The 18,011-nt window shown below is 42.0% G+C and overlaps 1 protein-coding gene across 2 annotated transcripts in view; it reads left to right on the top strand.

Annotated features, from left to right (window-relative positions):
- LOC139153732 (uncharacterized) overlaps window positions 1-17,059 on the top strand; it is a 109,098-nt gene extending 92,039 nt beyond the window's left edge. The window contains exons 2-6 of one of the 2 annotated variants that reach the window (XM_070728048.1): window positions 6,024-6,076; window positions 7,008-7,139; window positions 13,964-14,005; window positions 14,147-14,191; window positions 16,978-17,059. In XM_070728048.1, coding sequence (XP_070584149.1) covers window positions 7,009-7,139; window positions 13,964-14,005; window positions 14,147-14,191; window positions 16,978-17,035 — 276 coding nt within the window. In that variant the 5' untranslated portion in view covers window positions 6,024-6,076; window position 7,008 and the 3' untranslated portion in view covers window positions 17,036-17,059. Of the gene's footprint in view, window positions 1-6,023; window positions 6,077-7,007; window positions 7,140-13,963; window positions 14,006-14,146; window positions 14,192-16,062; window positions 16,129-16,977 lie in introns of those variants that run through there. The other variant, XM_070728049.1, reaches the window with a different exon arrangement.
- The last annotated feature ends 952 nt before the right edge of the window (window positions 17,060-18,011 follow it).

Below are 18,011 nucleotides of genomic sequence, written 5' to 3'. Positions count from 1 at the left end.
AGGACCAAGGTCCTAGAAGAGTTCAACCTCAGCGAGAAACCAAAAAACCCATTAAATGACAACAAATAAAGACTTAAAAATCTTTTCCGTAAATGTCAATGGACTTAATGAACCAAGAAAAAGGAAGCAAATTTTTTCTAAAATCAGAAATCAAAATGTTCAGATTGCAATACTACAAGAAGTTCATATTAAAAAAGATAACCAAAAATTACTGTTGAATCCCAAAATTGGAAAAATGTACGCTGCATTAGCAGACCAAAAAAAAAGAGGTGTAGTGATGTATGTTAAGAATTCTATAAATTCCAAACAAATATATAAGGATAAAGAGGGTAGGATACTGATTGTACAAGTTGATATTGAACCTAGACCTCTAGTGGTTGTCTCTATTTATGCTCCCAATGAAGATCAAATGACATTTTATAAAAATTTACACCAAATAATAATAGACTTAGCTATCGACAATGTATTGATAATAGGTGACTTCAATGCTATCGCGAATAGACAATTAGACCATTCAGGAGGGGGAGGTAATAAAAAAAGGGGAAAAGGTAAAAAAACAAGAAGGAATTTGCTACCTAGTACTTTTCAAAAAATGAAAGCGGAATTATTACTAAGTGACATTTGGAGGGAAAGACACCCCCACAAAAGGCAATTTACCTTCTACTCCAACCCTCACAAAATTTGGACGAGAATTGACATGTTATGGGCACCAAAAACGGTGGCAGAACAAATAAGAGAGGTCGAGATAGACGTTAATACACGGGCTGATCATAACCCAATAGTGGTCTATATGACGATGAATAATAAACAGAACAACTGGCGGATGAATAGGTATATATTAAATGATAAGAAATATAAGGATTGGATTGAAAAGGAATTAAAAATATTTTTTGAAATTAATAAAACATCAGACACTACTCCACAGAATTTATGGGACACAGTTAAAGCGTATATAAGAGGTTTAACAATATCTTATACAGCAAAACATAATAAGGAAAAGAAACTAGAGTACTTACAATTAACAAGCGAACTAAAACAATTAGAATCTTTATCGCAGCAACATATTAAGAACAGAGATCTAAAGACAGAAATGAATGTAATTAAACATAAAATTAGAGTTATAGAACAAAACCAACTAACTGAAAAGATCAAAAGAGCAAAGCAACAATATTTTGAACACGCAAATAAACCCGGCAGATGGCTAGCGTATAAACTTAGAAAACAGAGTCAATCAAAATTAATCCAAAAATTAGAAGACAAAGATGGTATAATAAAATATGATACAGAAGGTAAGGCAGACATTGTGTATAATTTTTATAAAGAGTTATATGCTAAAGATCATGTTATTGAAGATGAAGTTTTTAACTATTTAAAAGCTTCAAATCTACCACAAATAACAGAAGACCAACAGGCCACCATGGATGGACCAATAACAATGGAGGAACTCCTAACAACAATTAAAAAACAGAAAAGTAATAAGGCCACAGGCCCAGATGCCATACCTGCAGAATGGTATAAGATAGACAATGAAACAATAAGAAACCATATGTTAGAAACCTTTAATTTATGTAGACTTGAGGGAAAAATCCCCAAATCTTGGTCAGAATCACTGACAACCTTAATACATAAACAGGGTACAGAACCAGAAAAAATTAAAAACTATAGACCTATATCATTATTAAATGTAGACTATAAGATTTTTATTGCCATCTATGCAGAGAGACTCAAAAGAGTTATAAATGGAATAATACACCAAGACCAAAATGGGTTTCTTCCAGGGAGACAAATTAAAAATAATATTAGAACTGTAATAAATATACTAGAGTACTATGAACAACACCCAGACAAGATGGCATCTTTAATGTTTCTAGATGCTCAAAAGGAATTCGACAACGTTAATTGGATATTTATAAAAATGCAATTAAATAAAATGAGATTTGGCCCAAAATTTGTTAACCTAATAGATACCATATATTCAAAACAAACAACGAATATAATACTGAATAACAGTCAATTACCAACACTTGATATAAACAAGGGAGTTCGCCAAGCATGTCCTATATCACCATTGTTATTTATCATGACTCTCGAAACTTTATTAATTAAAATAAGAGCGGACCCTAAAATAAAAGGTTTAACCGTAGGAGATGAAACCTATAAACTCCAGGCCTTTGCAGATGATCTAATGTTCATAATTGAAGAACCGACTACAACAGTTCCTACTTTACTACAAACCATTGAACAATATGGAAACGTAGCAGGTTTAAAGATAAATAAAAGCAAAACACATTTCTTGACCAAAAATATGAATAAAATACTAGAAACTAAATTAGAAAGTATTTCTGGAATAAAAACTGTAAAAAAAGTAAAATATTTAGGAATAAATTTAACAGCGAAAACAATAACATTAAAAAATGATAATTATATAAAATTACTAGCAGAAATTAAAAAAGATTTAGCAATGTGGAATAATTTGAAAATATCTTTTTTAGGAAAAATTGCAACAATTAAGATGAATATTTTACCCAAGGTTTTATTTCTTTTTCAGGTAATACCAATAAACCCAGGGGGAATCTTTTTAAAAACTTTAACAAACCTAGTTAAAAAATTTATATGGCAAGGGAAAAAAGCAAGGATAAAAATGAATTGCTTAGAAGATATTAAAGAAAGAGGAGGATTTGGCCTTCCAAATTGGAAACTATATTATCAGGCCGCTGCATTAACATGGCTTAGAGATTGGATAATCTTAGATAACAAAAGAACACTTAACCTAGAAGGACATGATTTAATGCTTGGATGGCATGCATTTTTATGGTATGATAAGGACAAAAACCATTCATATTTTAAAAGGCATACATTAAGGAAATACTTATTAGAAGTATGGAAAGACATAAAGAAAAATCATTTTTTAAGTATCCCAGAATGGCTAGCTCCTTTAGAAGCAATAACGCATCCAAAGTCTATAAAGGATAAGAAAATAACTCATAGATATAAAGAACTATTAAATGATCAGATGAAGCTTAAATCTAGAATTGAACTACAAGAAGAAGGGATAATAATAGACTGGTGGCACTACGCCCAGATCCGATCTAGATATCAGAAGGATAAAACTCTTTACATTTTTAATAAAAGTAAGAATCCTTTAACTATTTTAATTACCACTAATTCAACAAAAATGATAGGGAAAATATATAAATTACTTATCGCTCATAAAAATATAGAGTTGACTTTAAAAGATACTATGATAAGATGGTGTAGAAATATTGGCAAGGAAATAGATATAGATACATGGGAGAAAGTGTGGATTAATAATTGGAAAATGACTAAATCAGTTTCACTAAAAGAAAATCAAATTAAAATGTTTTATAGATGGCATCTCCCACCAAATAGGATAGCAAAAATGTTTCCCAAAACATCCCCAATATGCTGGAAATGTAAGAAGGATATAGGAACTTATTATCATCAATGGTGGACATGTGGTAAAGCAAAAACATATTGGAAGATGATTGAAAAAATATTAAAAGAAATAATAAAGCAAGATATAGATAATACCCCGGAATTCTACTTATTAGGTGTTACAAATCAGACCTACAAGAAAGAAATTTTTTATTTAATTATACACATATTAACCGCGGCTAGAATAATATATGCGCAAAATTGGAAAGGGGAGGAAATCCCCAAGGAAGAAGAGGTTATAGCCAAAATATTAGATTGCGCTGAAATGGACATGATGACAAGAAGATTAAACGATCAAGAGGATACTAAATTTTATGAAACATGGAACAATGTTTATAAATGGATAGATAAGAAAAAATAAGACATATAGATTGATTTTTAGTTGTTTTTTTTTGTATTAGTTTTTACCTAGGTGATAACAATATTAATATTAGTTTAAAAGTACTTTTTGACGATTATGATATAGTAGTGTATGCACAAGTATAAGCAACATACTAAGATCTTTGATGTACAATAGTTGAAATTAGCTTAATTGTTTGGATTGAAGGTTTGACATTATTTTACTATAGTAATTACGATTATATTAAAGGTATTTTTTGGCAATTATGTTATACTAACCCTATTTGATACCTACATCGAAATTAAGATTTGTAAAACTTTAACTCAAATTTATTAACTTTTTTTCTATAATAGTTAACATATATTTAATTATGTATTCTTTTTCTACATTTGAATGTATACTTTCATAAGAAGCGGGGGAAATACACCCCCACTTTATGTTTACTGTTTGTTTGTATGTATTTGTTTGTTTTTATGAAAATTAATAAAAAAATTATTAAAAAATATATATATATATATTAATTTAAAACTCAGTCCCTACCAATAAGACTTGAGCTAAATCCCATGCTGGACTCTCCTTCCAGGACATGGAGAAGACCGTTCAGGTAAGTTCAACGGTTCTTCTATACCAACAGTATGACAGAGACATAGTGGACATCATCGAAGCATCCAGGATGCCCTTCCACTACCATGCCACATGGAAGGTTTTTTCAAATTGGTGTCTGTCTAAGGGTCTCTTGCCTTTTGCATACCTATACCAAAACTACTCTTTTTTCTTAAACATGGGACTATCGCCACAGACCCTTCAGCGACAAATGGTGGTGTTATCTTCAGTGTTGTCTTGCGAACACTTTAAATCCTCAGCACATTACCCCACAGTTTCCCGTTTCCTTAAAGGGGCATTTAATATCAAGCCCCCATTATCCACCATTTTCCACCTGGGATTTGTCATTTGTGTTTGAGTCTCTCACAGGGCCGCCTTATGAGCCCTTACACGAGGCTTCCTTGTCACTCTTAACACACAAGATTGTATTTTTGGTGGCTATTAACTCCGCTAGGCATGTATCAGAGTTGGCCTCCCTTTCCATTAGGCAGAGTTTATGTACAGTGATCCCTCTATTATCGCGAGGGTTCCGTTCCAAGACCCCTCGCGATAATCGATTTTTTGCGATGTAGGGTTGCGGAAGTAAAAACACCATCTGCGCATGTGCGCCCTTTTTTTCTATGGCCGCGCATGCGTAGATGGTGGAGTTTGCGTTCCCCGCCGCCCACGCAAAGGAGAAACCCGATTCGGCTCCTCGCTGCTGCTGCGCTACCGAGCAGATCAGCTGCTGGGCGGCCGAAGGAACCTTCCCTGGGTCTTCCCGGCCGCCCACGCAAAGGGGAAACCCCGGCTCCTCGCTGATGCCCGCCGCTTGCCCGCCCGCCAGCAAGAGGGGGAAGACCCAGGGAAGGTTCCTTCGGCCGCCCAGCAGCTGATCTGCTCGGCGCAGCAGCAGCGAGCACACGAAGATCGGGGTTTCCCAGCCGCCCACGCAAAGGGGAAACCCCGGCTCGTCGCTGATGTCCCCGCTCGCCCGCCCGCCGCCCGCCGCCCGCCAGCAAGAGGGGTAGAGATAGAGAAAGAGAGAGAGAAAGAAAGATGAGAAAGGAAGGAAGAGAGTTACCTCATCGGGTGGAAAAATCGCGATATAGCGTTTCGCGAAGCTCGAGATCACGAAACTCGAGGGATCACTGTATTTCCCACTCTGATAGGTAATTCTTCATTTGGACCCTTCATTTACTCCCAAAATTAATTCAATTTTTCACCACTCTCAATAGCTAGTGTTACCTTCTTTTTGTGCGAATCCCACAAACCAATTAGAAAAGAAGTGGCACTCTTTAGACTCTTTAGAAGAGCCATTAAGGTGTACTTGGACAGGACAGCTCCCTTTTGGAAAACAGAGGCCTTGTTTATTATGTATGGTCCACAATCTAGAGGTCTGAAGGCTTCAGCGTCTAACATTAGTAGATAGATAACAGCTACCATAAATCATGCCCTCTTCCTTTCAACCTCACGTCTCACTCCACTCATAGCACTTCCATTTCAGCAGCTTGGTCCACTCAGGCCTCCGTAGAGGAGATCTGCAGCTCCCTGGGCCTCCCCAACTCAATTTATTTGTCATTACAAAATTGACACCTTTAGTTCACCTTTAGTTATCTGTCACTTCTGTTTTTGTATTCAACAGTTCTCTTGTATTCAAACTAATCAAGTAAGAGATGGAACCTCTCCTGTAAAAAGGTAACTCCTAGAGTAATTTTTGAATATTGTTCAACTGTTTGGAATCCCCACCATATATTTGACCTCAGTGCAATCAAGTGGGTTCAGAAGTACTTCAGGAGAAAAGTCTTGCACTCTGCTGTACACAGTAGAATTCCTAATGCTACTGAACTCAAACGTCTTGCTTTGGGTAAATTAGAATTGTGTCGCTTGTTGTCAGACCTAGGTATTGCATACAAATTTATGCATAGTCATGTTTTACCTGTAAATGACTTTTTCTGTTTTAATCGCAATAACATGTGCATGAACAACTCAATGCAAATCATTCTAAACTTGAATGTAAAACAGGAATTCTGTAATAGAGTTGTCAAAGTCTGGAATGCCCTATCTGATTCAGTTGTCTCAGCTACAAATATTCACAGTTTCAGTCACAATTTGATTTCTGTGGACCTTACTTCATACACACTTAAATGGTCAGTAGAAGGGACGTGTACAAATGCACTAACATGACTATTGACCCTATTTTCCCCTCAGCTGCCTTTCCATGGTGGGAGTGGCAGGCCTTGGGGGACGGGCTTGTTCAGGCTCCGGAATGCCTCTACCGCCACTCCCACCATGGAAAGGCAGCCGAGGGGAAAAGTCTGGCAGGGCATTGATGGATGGATACCATGCTAGAAACCAAGAGATGATGAGTTCTAGTCTCACCTTGGGCATTAAGCAATGGCAAACCATTTCTGAAATCTTTCCATAAAACCGCAGGGACAGTCCAGACGTTTGCCAGAAGTCAACATTGATATGAAGGCATGCATAAAAACAATGATTGTTAAACAAATAAAAGTACAAAATGTACAAAAATATTTATGTGGATCCCTCAGAACCATTTAATACCATCTGAGTGCTGGACCAATTAAACAAACTTGGATTAATTTCTGTTTCTGCTTTATCTTCCTAGGATGTTAATACCATCAATAGCAACTGGACCTCCACCTCCAGATCCCCCTTCAACCCCTGTACCAGCTCCAAAGTCAGGACCAGCACCAGCTCCACCTCCAATACCTGTTAAAAAGGCCAGTTCAAAGAAAAGGTAAGTATCTGTAGAATTATATATGTGGGATAGAGTAGAGCCTGTTAAAATGCTAATTGAAAGTGAGTATCTGTAGAGTTATATGTGTGGGATAGTATTTATACTTGAAGGTAGATCCACCCATAGATTCTGATTGATTCATTTTATGAAAGAGCCATGGTGGCACAGTGGTTAGAATGCGGTATTGCAGGCTAACTCAGTTGCTCACTGCCAGGAGTTCATTCCTGACTGGCTCAAGATTGACTCACCCTTCCATTCTTCCAGTGTCATTAAAATGAAGATTCAGGTTGTTGGGGGCAATAGGTTGACTCTGTAAACTGTTTAGAGAGAGCTCTGAAGCACTGTGAAACAGTATATAAATCTCGGTGCTACGGATATTGAATTTGTTAATCTTATTTATATAAATTGATTGTGTTTCATAGTTGCTATGCTAAGGAAGGGCACTCAAAATTCCTAGTCCTATCTATAGGCAAGGAAGTTGAGCTGGGGTGATATATGGTTTAGTTTGTTTAGATTGGAATTCGTGGTAGCCGCCTTCCAGAGGACAATTTATCTACACCATGTTTCTTAATCAAAATTTTAAAAAAATGAGTGGATGCTATCTTCCAAAATTCCCTAGCCAGCCACACTTAATATTAATATCTTAAAGCTTTTTGAGAAAATCTAAAATCTATATCTAAAGTCTAAAACGTCCTTGCATTTTAAGAGGTTTGAAAAGAAATGAGCCATTATGCTTCCCAGAATAATGTATCCCTGGGAAGGATGCAATCTCAATTGTAACAAACTTCTTTTTAACTTCTGTCCTGTTAAATAGGCGTTGATTGCTTACCTGAACGCCTCTTCTCGTACGGTGAGCGGGTACAGCAGTCACATGGGTTGCTCACGTCCAATCCGGTGGAACTGAGCCTAGTGTTAAAAAAGCTTGCCGGATCCGCCCCTTCCCCAGAATTCGCGAATCCATAGACTAGGCTCAGCTGTGAAGTTCTGTAGTGTTCAACTCTCATTGTTAGAGGAAGAAAGATATAGAAAGGTAAAGAAGACACATACAAGGGCGGGAAGTGACTGCTGTACCCGCTCACCGTACGAGAAGAGGCGTTCAGGTAAGCAATCAACGCCTATTCTCCGTACTGAAGGAGCGGGTCCAGCAGTCACATGGGACATACCCAATAGATGGTCCCTAGGGTGGGATTAGATTGCTATCGTGTGAGATAACGGATTGGAGTACCCTTCTGCCGAAGGCAGCGTCCGCTGAAGCGTAAGAATCAATCTTGTAGTGCCTGATGAAGGAATTTGGCGAGGCCCAAGTGGCTGCTTTGCAGACCTCCTCCAACGGGGCTTGAGTCGCCCAAGCGGCCGAGGTGGCTGCGCTCCTGGTAGAATGCGCTGTGATGTTCCTTGGAACTGAGAGGGAGGCCGACTCATAGGCCTTAGATATAGTCCCTCTGATCCAACGGCCTATTACTGTTGAAGACACTTTGGCCCCCATGACTCTGGGGTGATAGGCTATAAAAAGTGCTTCTGACCTCCGAAAGGGTCCTGTGCGTTGGATATAGATTCTCAGCGCTCTGATGAGATCCAGGGTGTGCCATCTAATTGCCAAGGGATGGTCTCGTTGGAGGCAGAAGGAAGGTAGGACAATATCCTGAGATCTGTGGAACATGGAACTGACCTTGGGTAAGAAGGTGGGGTCCAGTCGCAAGACTACCTTGTCCTGATGGAATTGACAAAGGTCCTGCCTGATTGAGAGGGCAGCCAGCTCCGAAATGCGTCGGGCAGAGGTAATAGCCACCAGAAATGCTACCTTAAAAGATAGGTACCTGAGGGACGCCGATTTTAGGGGTTCGTATGGTGCCTGCGTGAGGGAATGGAGAACCCGTGGCAAATCCCAGGATGGATACCTGTGGACCTTGGAAGGTCTGAGGTTGGCTATGCCCTTGAGGAATTCCTGAACTTCAGGGAAGGATCGGAGAGGCTGTCTGCGGGGACCCCCTAGGACAGATGAAATGGCTGCCAGGTGACGCCGGAGGGTGCTGGTAGAAAGTCCTTTATGGAAGCCTTGCATAAGGAAGGAAATAATTCTGTGTATGGGGATGCACAGAGGGGAGAGACCTTCCTGTAGACACCACTGGTGAAACTTGGACCACGTGTGGTCGTAGATTCGATTGGTCGAACCCCTTCTGGCCTTTAAAATGACCTCCACTGAATCGGGGTCATGACCACGCAGTTCTAAGTCTCTCCTGATAACAGCCAGGCGGTGAGGTGGAACCACTCCGGGTCTGGATGGAAAGAGGCCCCCTGCCGCAGCATATCCCCCGAAACGGGGAGTCGCCAAGGGTCCTGGACGGACAGCTGTTGGAGATCCGCGAACCAGGGCCGGCGGGGCCAATGAGGGGCGATTAAGATTATTCGGGCCCTCTCGGTGAGGACCTTGTGAATCACGTCCGGGAGAATTGGAATTGGAGGGAATGCGTAGAGAAGGCCTGGAGGCCATGGACTCCGGAGGGCATTGATTGCTTCCGCTCCCGGGGATGGAAATCTGGAAAAGAAGCGAGGGAGTTGGGCGTTCGCATTGGTCGCGAAGAGATCCAGGATTGGTAGGCCGAATCTGAGGCTGATTTGATGGAACAGGTCTTGATGGAGGTTCCACTCTCCTGGGTCTATCGTTGCTCGAGATAGCCAATCCGCCTGGACGTTGAGGCTCCCCGAGATGTGATCGGCTAGGAGCGACCGAAGATGTTTTTCCGCCCAAAGGCCTAACTTGAGGGCCTCCCTCATGAGAGCCTTGGATCTCGTGCCCCCCTGTCTGCAGATATGGCTTTTTGTGGCAATGTTGTCGGTGAGAATGAGAACGTGCCGGTTGGGAATGCGAGGAGAGAAATGCTTCAGAGCCAGGGAAACGGCTCTTAACTCTAGCCAATTGATTGGCCTGGAAGCTTCCTCCGGGGACCACGTGCCCTGGGCTATCATCCCCTGGGCGTGGGCGCCCCATCCCGATAGACTGGCATCTGTGGTGATGACAAATTGATCCGGGCACCTGAACGGGGATCCTTTGTCCATGGTCGGAGACTTCCACCACTTGAAGGATCTGCGAACACTTGGTGGGATGACAATGCGCCGATTTGAGTTGCTGTGCCCCGATCTCTGAAAGGGTAATAGGAGCCACTGGAGTTCCCTAGCATGAAGGCGAGCCCAGGGAATGATGCCTATGCATGACACCATCTTCCCCAAAAGGGAAGACAGAGTTACTATGGATACTGAAGAATTAGATAAAATGTTAGAAATTAACTCCCCTATACTAAGTTTTCTCTCGGGAGAGAGAAAAACCTGGGAGGATTCTGAATTGATAATGGAACCCAGGTGAGGAATGGATGTGGAAGGTTGGAGGTGACTTTTTTCAAAGTTGATGGAAAATCCATGGTCCTGAAGGACTGACATGGTGACAGAAAGGTCTGTTTTCACTGTCTCTAGGGAGTTCCCATGAATCAAAATATCATCAAGATAACATAAAATGTGGATGGGAGACGCCCGGATATAGGCCGCCAGGGACCCCAAGAGCTTTGTAAAGACCCGAGGGGCCGAGGAAAGGCCAAATGGCATCGCCCTATACTGGAAATGCCTGCCTTGAAAGGAAAAACGTAAAAATTTTCTGTGGCATTTGGCTATAGGAATGTGAAGGTAGGCCTCAGTGAGGTCTAAGGAGACCATGAAATCTCCCGTGTGAATGGCGGCCAAAATAGAAGATAAGGAATGCATCTTAAACTTCCTATATTTGATGAATAGGTTTAGTTTCTTTAAATCCAAAATAGCTCTCCAACCTCCGGAGGACTTTGGAACCATAAATAGAATGGAGTAAAAACCTAGGCCCTTCTGACCGGAAGGAACCGGTTGAATGGCTCTGATGGACAATAGATGAGAAATGGCCTCCTCCATACGGTTACAATCTGAGGAGGACCTGGGAGAAGGGCAGGAAATAAAACGTTTAGGGGGAGGAGAAATAAATTCTAAAAGAAGGCCTGTTTGAACAGTGTCAATGACCCAGGGGTCCTTGGAGGTGAGACGCCAATTAGAGGCGAAATGAGCTAGGCGACCCCCTATGGGAATAGAGGAAAGATTACCATCTAGGTTTTTTTGAGGCCCAGTTAGAGGAAGCTCCCCTTTGGAAGCGAAAACCTCTACCCCTGGAGTTCCTACCTTGGGAACGAAAGCGGGGGGAATACTGACCTGGAGATCTCTGATAGGAAGCCGCTTGATCTTGCTGGCGCCCCGGGCGACGAAAGGACTGCGTTTTGGTAGCCTTTTTTGTGGTTGGACCCAAAACTTTCTTCTTGTCCGTGGTTTCCGTGAGGAGTGGATCCAGAAGATCACCGAAAAGAAGGTCGCGCTTTACGGGTCCCTGGGATAACTGCCACTTCTGGCGTACTCCCGCTTGCCAAGGGCGAATCCATAGGAGTCTCCTTGCCGTTGTAGAAGCTGCAATAGACTTAGCAGAAAATCTAGTAGATTGCAAGGTGGCATCAGCCACGTACTGGGCAGCTGCAAAGACCTTGTTGAAGTCTTGTTGACCTCTCAAGTCATCGGGAGGAATATGCTGTTGAAGTTGGCGAAGCCACAGCAGCATGGCTCTGGAGAAAAAGGAGGCTGCTGCAGAACTTTTAATGGCCCAGGAATCTGCGGTGAATCCTCTTTTGAGCATTTGTTCAATACGCTTGTCCTCTGGGCGGAGGACTTCCTCCGCCTCTCCAGGCACAGCCGCTGCCGAATGAAGGATCTTGACAGGTTCATCCGGTTTGGGAAAGGATAGAAGCTCTTCATAGGAAGAGGAAAGTTTGTACAACTTTCTGTCTTTGGTGGAGGGATTAAGGCCAGAGGCTGGGAAATCCCACTGTTTGAGTAAGGCATCTTTAAACAATTTAGGCATAGGAATTACCTCGTTATCCTCCTGTTCCTCTGTGAAGTAAGGTAAATTCTCCTCCGGGGGATCAGTGGAAGTGGAGGCTTGTTTCTCCTGGGCCGCTATCCCGTAGAAATCCTAGCTTTGAGGAGGAGAGATTTGAATAATTGAGAAGGGAAAATGGTAATTGGAGAAGGAACCTTTATTTGGGATTCCTCATCATCTGATAGGCCTTGAAAGGGGTCCTCATCATCCTCCATATCCTCATATTCGTCCTGAGAGGAATCTGAGTCATCCTGAATAGGAGCTCTAACCGCTGGGGAAGAACCCAAGGGGCGGGAGGGACGAGAAGGAGGAGGAGGTAAGGGAAGCTCATTGATGGAAGAGAGTTTGGCATCAATGGCCTTAGACAACACAGCAAAAATAGATTGGAACTCAGGAGGTAAACTAGAAATATCAGCAGGAATGGCAGAAGAATCCCTAAAGGCCTGGGAGGATCCTGGCTGGGGGGAATCTTCAATAGTATCTGGTTCCTCTGGACCTATGCCCCATAGGTTAGGTTGGGGTCTGTCTAGGTTAGGCTCATCCAGAGATAACGCAGGGACCCCAGAAGGAGGTAGACTAGAAGCCTCTGGGGGGTCTTGACTACTGAGTACTTGGGCCTGCACCTTTAAACGTTTTGCTGATTTGTCATGGATTCTTTGCAGGGCTAGGTCCCTTCTCTTCTCGGCCCTGGTGACCTTGGTCGAGGGGCGGGCCCCTGGAGAAGAGGAGGAAGAGGCCTGGGGGATACTAGTAATCTCATCGCCTGTAGGCCTGGCCTCTCTGGGACCTTTAGTTGTGCCTCTCTTGGGAAAAGTAGCCATAGTCTGACAATTAACAGAAGACAAGGCTGAGCCAATAACTGAATAAATAAGGAGAAGAATTTCAAGGACTTCCCAAGAGGAATGGATCCTGCTTCGAGGCCTCGAAGCTGCTGAGACGTGAGGACAATCTGGGCAAACCCAGAGTTCGTGTCCCCAAATCCAGCGGGGCCAGCCTCCCTAAACTTTTCAATTAAGTAAACCAAGGCACTCTGGTTGGAGGCTTAGCCGGTGGAGAATTTAGCCTGGGCGTCCCAAGGCCCGCTCCGGGATCCACGCGGTGGACTGAGGCCTACGCGGCTGGCAGGAGGCCAACACGAGAGGCCTAATTTAAAAAGGGCGCGAAGGCCTTCGCGCCGAAAAATCGCTCCGAATATGTCTTAAAGGGGAAGCGATCGACTAAGTCCAGGAGACTAGAAGCCGTCTCACTCCGCAGGAGGTATTTCTTAAGCCCTTTAATATATATATACAATAAAGAATCAATAAATCAATAAATTAATACTTGCACCAGAACCTCCAGGCCAAAGGATTAAAAGAATCCACAAGCGGCCGCGGGGATCGTACACGGCAAAACCGCCGGGGGAAAACGAAACCGCAACTTCTCCAAAGTAAAAAAGCCGAGCCGCAAACGGCTGGCGCTATTAGTGCAAGTAAATAATAATGGTAAAACAAATCTTACTACTTTTGAAGGAAAAGATCGAAGGGAAGGTGTTAGAATGTTGAACGAGCTATCACAATACAACCGCAGGATATGCGAACTGAGCGAATTCTGGGGAAGGGGCGGATCCGGCAAGCTTTTTTAACACTAGGCTCAGTTCCACCGGATTGGACGTGAGCAACCCATGTGACTGCTGGACCCGCTCCTTCAGTACGGAGAAACACCGTTCTCTTTTTTGTCAGGTCCGAAAAAAGGAAACACACTACAGAGACATCACCAGCTGAATGAATAGTAAAAGTCTCCCAAGGATTGTTATTTAACTTAAAACTTTTTTTCCTCCAAGACAATCTTAGCTGCAGCAGAATTCTTTTTAACTTCTGTTGTGTTAAAACACTTTTCTCTTTTTTGTCAGGTCTGAAACAGAGGCACCCAATAGTGAGACATTATCAACTAAGTGAGTAGTAAATGTATCTCAATGATTGTTATTTAACTTATAACTTTTTCACCTCCAAAATATTTCCTAGAAAGGAGACCGTCTTAGCTGTAGGATAATTCTTTTTAACTTCTGTTAAAACACCTTTCCCTTCTTTGTCAGGTCTGAAACAGAGGCACCCGAGAGTGAAGCTACACCAAAGACTCAGTGAGTAGTACAGTCCATCAAGGGCTCTTCTTTAACTTTAAAATTTGTTTTCCTGCAAGTAATTTCTAAGTAATGCTTTTGTTTAAAACAACATATATACTGTTTGCGGCGGACGCTGCATAAGTACATGGACCACAGATCTGGGTTTTATGGGTCATTTTATTCGTTTAAATCTGGACCTGCAGAGGTAAAACCAATAGGGTGGAACTTCCGTTCCAAACATTCTAGGGCAACTATGGGTGAAAGCTCCTTGCTGAGCAAGGGAAGGTTGCCCTTGAACATGGCCTTGGCCTTGATCTCCCCTTGCTCTCCACCATGCCCAAGGCACGTGGGAAGTCTGACTCCCAGTTTGTCACCTGTTGGCCTGTGGCAGGTGAATCCCAAGGGCACCCCTCCCTAACATCCAGCCCGGATCAAAAGGTGCACTAAAGGAGATCACACAGTTGCTGTTACCCCTTCTATCAACCCCATACTAGCATCCCCAGTGACCAAAGGGATTTAAGCCAGTTGACCTAGCCCTAATGAACCAAGACTGCAAGAAATCCGCTAGCCTCTCCCATCACCCAGCTCCCAGTGTGGAGTAGGCGAAAAAACAGGGGAAACCTAAAAGGCGGTGCCGCTACAAAAAATTTATACCCGGCCCCCGAAAGTAAACCAATAGCCCCATTGAGATAAGGAGAGGGTGAGCGGGTACCTACAACAGGGCTGACAAATCGATTCGAAAAGGAGGGGCGAGTGGTGAGCCCATCCCGTATCTAGGGCATTTTTTAGTAATGTATGAAAGCTTGCTTTTTTGTATAGGTTCCTAAAGCAGTAGAGCTACCATTTTAGTCTTTTCCTTCCAAGTATTAATGCTTAGGACCAGAATATCTCCGAGACCGCCTTCTGCTGCACGAATCCCAGCGACCGATTAGCCCACAGAGTCGGCCTTCTCCGGGTCCCGTCAACAAAACAATGTCGGTTGGCAGGCCCCAGGGGAAGAGCCTTCTCTGTGGCGGCCCCGACTCTCTGGAACCAGCTCCTCCCAGAGATTAGAACTGCCCCTACTCTCCTTACCTTTCGTAAACTCCTCAAAACCCACCTTTGTCGTCAGGCATGGGGGAATTGAGATATCTCCCCCGGGCCTATATAATTTATGTTTGGTATGTTTGTAGGTATGTCTGCTTAAAAATGGGGTTTTGTTAACTACTTTAAATTTTAAATTGTAAATTATTAGATTTGTTATGATTTGTTTTATTATGTTGTGAGCCGCCCCGAGTCTACGGAAAGGGGCGGCATACAAATCTAATAAATAAATAAATAAATAAATTGAACACTTTTCAGATTCTAAAAGCATTCTGAATTAAAAATTTTAATTCGGGGAAGCAGAACTAGGAAGCAGAGGATGCCTCCTAGTTCTAGCACTCACTAACCAGGTTGAAACTACAAGGCAAAAAGCAGCATTCTTCCCAGACTGTCCCATTTAGGAACCTATACAAAAAAGCAAGCTTTCATACAAGCAATAATGGATGCAGCACAGGCAGTTCTTGAGACTCCTAGAATGATCCATGTTATATCACTGCAACTGCCATGTTATATCACTGCAAACTCCCACCGCCACCACTGACCATCCTGCTCCCCACTTTCCCATCTTTTATCTTTTAATTATCTTTTATTTGTTAACGCTGTCTTTGATTGTAGCCGTTTTTATAATATTAGAAATATTTATTTTTTTCCTGCTGTAAGCCACCCAGGGTTGCTTGGGAATAAGATGGGTGGCAATTAAATCAAATGAATTAACAGATAAATAACTAGGGCAAGCTGACCGAGTGATGATAACATTTTCAATTGCTGCCAGAAAAATACTTAAATTCTGCTATTTCTTTTACCAGGGCTTCCGAAACAGAGGAAGGAACTGAAGCTACTTCAAAGAAAACATAAGTAGCTTCAGGGTGCAAGTCAGGAGTATTTCTCTTTAAGAATTTTTGAAGTGATTCAGAATGCATGATAAGATATTTAATGTGTAAAACATCTCATAATATCGTCATTTTATTTCACTGTTAAACCGTAGAAAGAAAAAGTGTTTTACTCCTAAGTATTTACATTTAGATGACACAATAAGAATTCTACCAAACACGGTTTATTAGAAATAAGCGGTACCGTTTTTTAAAGTTGCACCCATTGTATTCCTCCTATTGAAATACAATATTTTATTTAGCCCAGATGCTTGTTTACAGGGTTACAGAAATAGTCACACATTTAATTTATTTATTAAACAAATGGATGTAATAGCCCAACACACATATACATAATTACAGTGGCTTACAACATTTATTTAACATTTATTAATTACTTTCATTGAAACATATCAAAAAAGAGAAGCCGTCACCCAGCATTTCTTTCCTCAGTCTTGTTGGAAGGCCAATGTGAGGCCTCTGGAAACGTACTGCTCATCTTAGGGCTTCATTTTTCCCTTTCCCTAGCCTTACCATAGATAGAAAGTGATGCTGCCAGACCCAAAGTAGCTATAGGGAGAAGATTCTATGGGTGGTTACCGAGGCCTTTTGTCTTAGAGCAAATGACTGTGATGCAGTTCTGAAATAGTGAAATTCTTGCTCTTCTCAGAAAAATATTGGCATCTCAATACATGGATATTACTTTAGAAGAATATGAGATTAAGGGTACTGTATCTGAGAGTAAGGGTACTGTATCTATTATAATAATGGCTGGACAAAATTTGAACAGACATATTAGAAGAATATGTAGTTTTATAATTACATCGTCTTTTATTCCTTTTATATCTACAGAAGTTCAGAAGAGGGAGAGAGAGAGGAGGAAGAAGAAGAAGAGGAGAAAGAAGACTAATCCAATTTGTTAAATGATTATTATTGTATATAGTATTGGATTATTATTGGCATATTATTGTATATAGTTTTGCATTATTATTGGCATATTATAGTATATAGTATTGGATTATTAAACACATTTCAAACACACTTTGTTATTGTTATGTTTATCCTGAGGTTTAAAATCATTTCAGAATAGCTATTCGCCCATTGGGAGCAACTGCAACTATGTTGGGCTGTGGTTCTCATTATTCATCGGACCAGTAATAGGCAGCCAAAATTTTTACCATGGGCATGGTTTAATGGTCATGTGACTGGATAGCAGTGGCTTGCAGGCCATGTGATCAGGTGGGAATGGCTTGAACGATCAAGTAAACAATTAAGTCCTCGACTTACAACCTTACCAGTATTGCTCGCTGGGATGACAATTTGCTTTGTGTTTCCTGCACTCTACTTCCTGGGTCGCCCCTCACCCACCTTAGGCTGGGTAGCTAGGCGAATGGGTGCTGCCAGAATCATAAATGCTGCCAGCGCTGCTTCTACCCACTCCTTCTGCTTGCACCTGAGGTGGAGGGTGATTTTGGGAGCAATTTGGGATGGCATAAGAATCATCTGGACAGGTGATTTTGGGAACTATTTCGGGCGGCGTAGAAAGCATCTGGAGGGGTGATTTTTGGAGCAATTTGGGGTGGGGTAGGAAGCTTTTAGAGGGGTGATTTTGGGAGCAATTTGGGGCGGAGTAGGAAGCTTTTAGAGGGGTGATTTTGGGAGCAATTTGGGGCGGAGTAGGAAGCTTTTGTAGGAATGATGTTAGAGGCAATTTGGCGTCGCGTAGAAAGCATCTGGAGGGGTGATTTGGGGAGCAATTTGGCGTGGCGTAGGAAGCATCTGGAGGGGTGATTTGGGGAGCAATTTGGCGTGCCATAGGAAACTTTTGGAGGGCTGATTTTGGAGGCGATTTGGGATGGCGTAGGAAGTGTTAAATATTCATGAAG

This window comes from Erythrolamprus reginae, chromosome Z (assembly GCF_031021105.1).
Source record: "Erythrolamprus reginae isolate rEryReg1 chromosome Z, rEryReg1.hap1, whole genome shotgun sequence".
Lineage (NCBI taxonomy): Eukaryota > Metazoa > Chordata > Lepidosauria > Squamata > Dipsadidae > Erythrolamprus > Erythrolamprus reginae.
Note: the sequence above shows the minus strand (reverse complement) of the source record. Positions and strands in the feature narration are given on the sequence as shown.